Source organism: Mus pahari, chromosome 12, assembly GCF_900095145.1.
Source record: "Mus pahari chromosome 12, PAHARI_EIJ_v1.1, whole genome shotgun sequence".
NCBI classification, from domain to species: Eukaryota; Metazoa; Chordata; class Mammalia; order Rodentia; family Muridae; genus Mus; species Mus pahari.
The window spans coordinates 80,194,955-80,203,819 of NC_034601.1; the positions used below are offsets into that span (position 1 = coordinate 80,194,955).

The 8,865-nt window shown below is 37.5% G+C and overlaps 1 protein-coding gene across 1 annotated transcript; it reads left to right on the forward strand.

The window, feature by feature from the left end:
* The first annotated feature begins 496 nt into the window (after positions 1-496).
* On the forward strand, positions 497-1,016 carry LOC110330141 (keratin-associated protein 6-5). The gene has a single exon (XM_021210101.1). It carries the CDS (start codon positions 548-550, stop codon positions 782-784), a length of 237 nt encoding a protein of 78 aa, XP_021065760.1. The 5' UTR covers positions 497-547; the 3' UTR covers positions 785-1,016.
* Positions 1,017-8,865: the final 7,849 nt, after the last annotated feature.

Sequence of the window (8,865 nt, forward strand, 5' to 3'; positions counted from 1 at the left end):
ATAGTTCATTTTCTAAAATACTAATTGGTTGCAATATTATTACCATCAAGGGTATGAAAAATATGTTTGATTTCAGAAAAGGAAAAGAATTGAACCCTGAAGCAGAAAATGAATTTGCATTGCAAGTAAAGAAAAATTCATGATTCAAAGAGAAGGTATGGCTTTTTTGAAATCGATAAACAAAACAAATTTTGACTAAAAATGTCACCTCTGAATATAGAAGGTTAAACTGGAAGCATCGTTTGGGTCACAATTCTCAAGCTATTAGTGCATGTGATGTACACTACGGCATTGGAACCCTAAACTAGACAAAGAATGTTTACATGAGATATGAAGCCAAGCAAGTTTCTTTAATGGCTGCGAAGTATTTTCACGATGGAAACAACAAAATAATTAGACTAGTCATAAAATTAGTCAATAAAATGGGTGCATGGTGGGTTACACCCACACTGAGAGAATATAAAAGGCGCTTCCTTCAGGCAGAAGCATCCAGACAGAAATCACCTCCACTCCTCTCTACTCAAGAACAACCTCAACAACCAGCACCATGTGTGGCTACTACGGGAACTACTATGGCGGAAGAGGCTATGGCTGCTGTGGCTATGGAGGCCTGGGCTATGGCTATGGAGGCCTGGGCTGTGGCTATGGCTCCTACTATGGCTGTGGCTACCGTGGACTGGGCTGTGGCTATGGCTATGGCTGTGGCTATGGCTCACGTTCTCTCTATGGCTGTGGCTATGGCTGTGGCTCTGGCTATGGCTCCGGATTTGGCTACTACTACTGAGGACACCATGGGAGACTAAACTTCCTCTAACTGTAATGTCAGGACTTTGCCATTCTTCACCTCATATATTCTAAGCCTTCTGCTTAGTTACTGGACATCTACATCACAGATTTCTGATATGTTTACTGAAGTCGTGGTTTCTTCTGTGTCTCATATGTGCCATCAATCGTTTTGAAAATTTGTTGTAAAAAGAGGGAGAATGTGAAATGCTTAGTCTGTGTGCCTAAATCATCGTTCATTGTCATGATTCTGTGAAATATGCTTTTGGGTTTTAACCAAGAGGATTGTTCTCTTTTCTCAATAAACATATTCAACTGAATCTATACATGTGGTTTTCTTTTAATTCAAAATCCTGTATATATTATTCTTTCTAAATGAATTAAAATTATATTTGCAGAAATTCCTGTGCTATTTTACATAAATCAACTTGAAATTGATAAGTATGGAAAGAAACATTAGCCTCATGAAATAGCCAGTTTGTTACAACAAAACCAGCATTGTTTGGCTATAAACATTTTTACATAAAAAAAATATGACACACATAATATGTTCAGCGAAACATCAGTAATAGCTTCCCCTCTAAGGACTATGATATTCCCATCCAGGATTTTTTAAGCACTTTTACAGTAGTGGATATGAATTCCATCTGAGGAATAGGCACCAAATCTAATCAGCAGGTAGTTGGGTACCTATAAATGCCCTTGCCACTTTTGCTCAAGTAGGATTGTATTGTGTAGCTAAAGAGGATTGTTGCACTGGTCTTTACCTAAGCAAGACTATTGATTAGAAAACAATTATGCTGGCAACTTTGGTTCAAGAGTCTTCTTTCTGTAGGTGCATACATTGGGATTGGACTGTACAACTCAATAGTTGCAGTAGCAGTAGCAGTATGTCTGTCTGTCTGTCTGTCTGTTTGTTTTGTAGTAGCCTCCATCTGTTGAAAAGAGGTTTCTTGATGAAGGAAGAAGACTACACATGTCTGTGGGAATAGGGGCAGATATTCATAGGTTGTTTGTAGGGATTATTGTAGTTTAGAAAATGTACATCCTTACCCAGTGCTCAGGGAATGTTGTGTAAGATGGGGCAGAAAGACTGTAAGAGCCAGAGGATCAGAAATTTGCTGTAATATTGTCTCAAAGTATTGTCAGAAGCTGCAGCTGTAAAAGTCTCATGAATATGACTGCCCAGATGTAAGGTAAACAAGCTTAACACCAGCAGGCATTGACAAACCAGACGAGAGCACGCCTACAAGTGCTCAGCCCTACACAGAGAACTACAGACAACAGAGCAAAGCTGGAAGTGTGAGAGGTGATTCTTCCCCAGAGAGGAGCACATTAATTAGTTGGTCAAACACACACACACACACACACACACACACACACACACACATATATATATATATACAACATATATATATACATACACATATATATATATATATATACATATATATATATATATATACAACTGAATCTATAAATGTGGTTTCCTTCCAATTCAAAATCTTATAATTATTATTTCTAAATGAATTAAAATTTTATTTGTATGAGTTTCTGTGCTATTTTACATAAATCAACTTGAAAGTGATAATTATGGAAAGAAACATTGCCTCATGACAGAGCCAATTTGTTTAAACAAAACCAGCATTGTTTGGCTATAAACACAGTTAAATAGAAAAAAATGACAAACATATTACATTCATTTAGTATATATATTAATAAATATATATTTATATTTATTTATATTCACATATATATTCATTCATACATATTCATTTATTCATTCATATAGATGTGAATGCAATAAAAATTACTGAGAAAAGATGCTGTAAATTTGAGGAAGAACAGGAAGGGTTATATAGGACAGTTTGGAAAGAAGGAAAGAGAGAATGACTATAATTATTTATAATCTAAAAAATAAGGTTTTAAAAGTAAATCTATTTTTGAGGTGATCAGTAGTAACTGCAGAGACTTCTAACTGTTCAACATACTAAGAATGAAATACAAAAGGTTCATCCATGAAGAGGAGACCTATATCACCACTGCCAAAATTCAATGACTATATTTGAATGGGCATAGGGAATATAAAAAGAGATGTGTGGAGCACTGACTTTCTGATATGACATGGCTATTGGACTCTCAAAATTACTGCAGCTATGATTAACTTCACAAGATCTGCCAAAACATAGACATATCAACACCTGTCACAGAAGGGACAGTAGCAAATTCCCAGAGAGTTTATATACAGTTAAAGATTGATAAGGAAAGGAGAGACATTTCTGTTGCAAAGGTATAGCCACGAGCTAGCAAACTCTCACCCGTGTTCCTATATTGAACATTGAATCCTAACAGAAAGAAGACACAAGAGCAGAAAGAGGCTGATTGAAAAGAAGGGGATTATGAGGAATGACAAGAGGAAAAGACATTATCAGGGTGAACATCACTAAAATACATTGTGTACATGTATGAAGATGTCAGTGAAGCTATTATTAGCACATATGCCAATAAACACCTCAAAAATATTCTTTTAACCTTAAAGTAGCAATGTCAAGTGTTATTGTGATTGTTTCCGGTGTTAAAGATGATCGAACTTGTCAAACAGTTGCCTGCAAGCTCTACTTCAACTTTGCAACTATCTTTGTGTAAAACCCTTTTGAAGACATGAATATTGACACATGATTTTATACTTCTACTCTGAATTCATACCATATTTATACAAATATTGCTTATACTGACCTATACCAAGAGATACAAAGATGTAAACATACCCTTCTATGTAATTTTTACATAATTTAAACTATCTTAAACATTTTGAAAAATAACAGACAATAAAATCCTTTAATTATTTCTGTTTGAGAGCATTTGATTGCATTCTATATCTTTTTTCTTCTTGAAATTATAAAATATAAATTGAGTAAAAACAGCTCCTATCTGAAATTGTACAATTGATAATATTAATAATGTTGATAATATTGAAAAATTAGACTATTTGTAGCAATGGAATGTCAACTAGAACATACATTGTTATAGAATTATATTTAGTGCATATTTTTCCATATACTTATCTACATGGGCAGTCCAGAGTAAAATCACTAAACATAAGCAAATGGATGTGGAAAAGGAACTTGTGGAGAGGACACAGGTTTGGTGGTTGACTGACTGGCCTGGGAAAGAGGGAAGAGAAGATACAGATGGCCACTAATCGGAATGCATTTTATATAGGAATGAAGTAGTCTATGAGTAAATGTAATGAAAGAGTGTTAAATTTCCTAAGATTAAGAGTCAGATAGCAAGTTACATGGTTACAAACCCAATTGAGGACACTCAAAGTATAGAATGTTTGATGATATCACAGACATGTTTCGTTTCTGATACACAATGAGCACAATATATCAAAAGTCGGTAAAAATAAACAATATACTACTTACAAAGAAAATGAATTATATTTGGTGTCTCATGTGGACCTTATTGTCTAAAAGAGAAAGAAAATATAAATAAATATGCCTAATGAAGACGTCTCAATACTCTATATCAAGCAATAAACTTCTTATATACAATAAAGTAAAATAAAAGACTTATATTTGAAAAAAAAAAACTTGTAAAGAAAACGAGTCAATTTGAGATAACATGCTAGAGGTCCCAGTCCCTGGTCAACTGGCTTCATTATGCTGAGCCTATGCCAAGGTAGCACACATGGTTGGAGCATGTGACAAAAGTAAACTGCTCACATAACGGTCAGCCATTGAATGAGAACGAGTAGGGAGAGCTGGGATCCATGTGCTGCTTGGACGAAGGAGCTCCCTCTAAGCCTTGCATCTCAACACTGCCATCTGGGGATCGATCTTTTAATACAGGAGCCTCTGGAGAACACATGAAGAGTTCCAGGCTGTTCCTGCCCCTGAAAGGCTCATGTGAATCTTGCAAAGTATGTTTTTCTCTACCCCACCCCAATCATAACGTTTTAACTGTTTCAGCATTGCTTAAACATCCAAAGTGTCCTCCAAGAGACATGGCTAGTGTAGTTTTACATCTCTATAAAAATTACAGTGAAGTGTTTAGACCCCAGATTCAATGGGAAGACAGGTGTAAGATTTACATTTATTTTTTACTTATTCACTTTATATCCAGTTCACTGCCCCTCTCCCTATCACCCCCTCCCTCAATCTTCTCCCTCTACTTTTACTCTCAATGGTTGGCAGCCTGCCTGGGTATGTGCCAAACCTGGCACATCAAGTCTTTTTGAGGCTAGATGCATCCTCTCACAATGGCCAGACAAGGCAGCCCAGCTAGAAGAATATATCCCATGTACAGTCAACAGTTTGGGGGACATACCTCACTCCAGTTGTTCGAGACCCACATAAAGACCAAGCTTCACATCTGCTACATATGTGTAGGGAGTCCTATGTTCAGCCCCGATATGTCCTTTGGTTGGTGGTTCAATCTCTGAGAACCCCAAGGGTCCAAGTTAGTTGACTCTGTTGGTCTTACTGTGGAGTAACTGTCCTCCCGGGTGTGGTGAGAGACTGGAAGAACAGCCAGATGGTCATGAGAATAAATGGAAATCTACAACTGACAGGGGTGGGGAGGTAGGGACTCCTCCTAGACAAGACCGAGATCTGAGATAAAGGAGTCTCCCAAGAATCAATGGGTGTGTCCTTAGCTTTGACTCACAGCATTGAAGATATGGAACCTGAAGAGACCTCTTCCTGTAGCCAGGCAGAAACTCCAAGAGAGCAGTAGGGACACCAGCCCATCCACAAAACTTTAAACCCAAATGTATCCTGTCTACAAGAAATGCAGAGATGGGGAATGAAGCAGAGACTGAGGGAATGGCCAACCAATAACCTGCCCAACTTGAGACCCATCCCATGGGCAAGCAAAAATCCCTGACACTACTAATGATACTCTAGTATGCTTGTAGACAGGAGTCTATCATCACTGTCCTTTGAGATGCTCCACCCAACAGCTGACTCAGACAGATACAGAAACCCACAACTAGACAATGGGTGGAGCTTGGGGACTCTTCTAGAACAACAGGAAACATACATTCTTATTCTGAAGAAAAAATAATGTGATATATAAATGACATAAGAACAAACTACCATATCCTATATGTTCATAAATGGCTTCTGGATGTACTGTACCAGGATGGGGACTCCAAGGAATATAGAAAGCTCCAAACCATGGCCATTCTCCACGCCTGGTTCTTTTACTGCCAGCAGATTACCTTCCCTCAGATTTCACATGGTCGGGATTGTCATCTTCCTAGCAATCAGCCTTGGTTTCTTTCCCAAACCTTCCTACACATTGCCCTAGGGAGGACCAGGAAGTCAGTCAACCAGGACTTCTCACCTTTCCTCTGTGACACCATGAACCCAAATATTCTTAGATGAATATAAAAAAATAAATACCTAGGTATTTGATGGGTTGGGATTTCTCCAGATTGTTGTCTATGATGAAGTAAATTTGAGTATTTGTTTTTGCTTTAGAAATTTGAATCTGTGGTAGCATTCCAGGCACATAATTGGTCTATTATCAAGTCATGTGTCCTGTAGTTCTAATAAAGCCTTTGGCTTCGGGTCAATGCTATATATTTCCATAGCCATGGCCAAAGTAAAAGTTTTTTTTTTTTTTAATCTTTCTACCTTTGGCAAAATTTGGACCATAATGCTGTCTGACTGATCTGTTTCCTCATCCAGATAATCTACTCTATAACATTTAAGCTTAATTTGCTACATGATATGAGAAAATTTTTTAAAAAGAGTGTTATATATGTGTGTGTGTGTGTGTGTGTGTGTGTGTGTGTGTGTGTTGGTCAACTTCCTGAATGGTACTCATCGTCACTTGAAATCTTACTAGTATAAATGCTACTGATGTTGACGAGCTGCTGAACTCTAACCAGAACTACCAATAAGCATTCTAGGCTTCTTCCAGCTTCCATCTTTAATCACTTCTAGACTCTTCCTGCAAACGTATTTCAAAGTCATCAGTCATTCCAGCAACAGTAGATATATTACACTGGTAATAATTTCTGCAATTATAGCACATACCTAAGAGAAATCAACCTATAAAGAGAAAATTGATAGATTTGTAGGTTTTGGGCCAATATTGAATATCCTATTTTTTGGATCTGTGGTATGACAAGTGATCATGTAAAAATGAAGCATGTGCCTCATAATAAGGGAGGAAATGAGAATGAGATAGCATTCCAGATCCACAACCTCCTCCTATGGTATGAGCTCAATGACCACAACCACAGCCCACATTGTCTACTTCTCTCTAATAGATCACTGATTCTCAACCTTCCTAATGCTGTGACCCTTTAATACAGTTTCCCATGTCATGGAAATCCCAAACATAAAATTATTTTTGTTGCTACCTCATAGCTACAATTTACTAGTTATGAATAGTAAATATCTGTTTCAAATGGTCTTAGGCAACCCACATGAAAAGGTCATTCTACCCCAAGAGGTGTCACAGATTAAGAACCACAGAAATAGTGCAATTCTAAAGTCCAATCGTCCAATACTGCACCTTTAGCAGTTGAAGACCTATCAATCATGTAAAGAAGAAATAATTTAAAAAATAAAACTCTGTGATGCTATTTTAAAAGTAAAGAGAGGGGGGAGAGAGAGAGAATGAAAGGAAAAGAAAGAAAACAGATTGACAGAGGGGAGAAAAAGGAGGAGTATTCCCCATTTATGCTATGAAACATTGTCTTGATAATAGTTTGAACCATAAAGTACTCAAGTGTTCCTATAATTCCCTAAGTGATAATGTTGATTCACTGCATCTACATTATTTGTGCAAACAATGTGGGTTTTGCTGAACAAATACCTTCCTTCTGGGAATCTGGAATTTTGCTGGTTGCTTTAGAATCCATCTCCAGATAACACTCTAGGTATTGTATTTCAAAGGAACTTACTTCAGAAGAACAATGCGTTCATGCGACTTCCTTTCTATTAGGGGTATGGCCTGAGCTGTGACTGGGAGAGAGCATGAGAAAACCAACACATACCTACATTAAACCATTGGTTGTATTTTCTCCTTATGTTCTTTGTATGGAATGTTATCAGTTTACTATACAAATGTTACCAATATAAACTGAATCCCAAGAGTATATAGAGAACGTTCAAAACTGGAATGGATTGGGAGATTCCCCATGAACATGGCTTCTGGAAAAGGAAGAGCAACACGAACTAGATAGTCATCATCAATATAACACTAATGGGAAGGAGCTGGAGATAGAGGTTGGAAAATGGGAGGAGAGAGTGAGGTCCTACTTTTGCACCTTGAGATCGACACATCATGAAACAGAATGCTTGAAACACTGAGAACCAAAAAAAAAATGAATTCCCCTGTGAATGATTTTTCTACATATATGAGAGTTTTACCTACATGTATGTATGTGCACTACTTGTGTATCTGTTATACCCAAAGGACAGAAGTCTGTGGTAGATGCCCTTGGAACAGGATTATTGGGAACTTCCAAAGGGTTTCCATGTAAGTGCAGGGAACTGAACAGATGTTCTCAACAAAAGTATTAAGTGGCCGGGCAGTGGTGGCGCACGCCTTTAATCCCAGCACTTGGGAGGCAGAGGCAGGCAGATTACTGAGTTCGAGGCCAGCCTGGTCTACAGAGTGAGTTCCAGGACAGCCAGGGCTACACAGAGAAACCCTGTCTCAGAAAAAAAAAATTAACTACTTATCACCTCTATAGTCCTGTGTTCAAAAAAATTAAAGACGATTAGTGAGGTCACATCTGGGAAATACTCTCAAAATCAAATTTAAGTGTTGAAGAATAATTTTTAAAGATATCAAATGTCCCATATGTAAGTTTTGAAATTTCTAGGCAACAGAAAACAAAACCTTCTTTTATAAAGGAGAATTTTTTTTAGTGACACTTTTTATTTTTATATATTATTTATTTATTTACTTATTATTTTCTTTACTTACATTTCAAATGCTATCCCGAAAGTTCCCTATACCCCCCCCCCCGCCGCCCCTGCTCTCCTACCCACCCACTCCCACTACTTGGCCCTGGCCTTCCCCTGTGCTGGGTCATATAAAGTTTACAAGACC

What these genes read in the sequence shown, in the direction of transcription:
- LOC110330141 (XM_021210101.1), top strand. Translation starts at nt 548, where the DNA reads ATGTGTGGCTACTACGGGAACTACTATGGCGGAAGAGGCTATGGCTGC.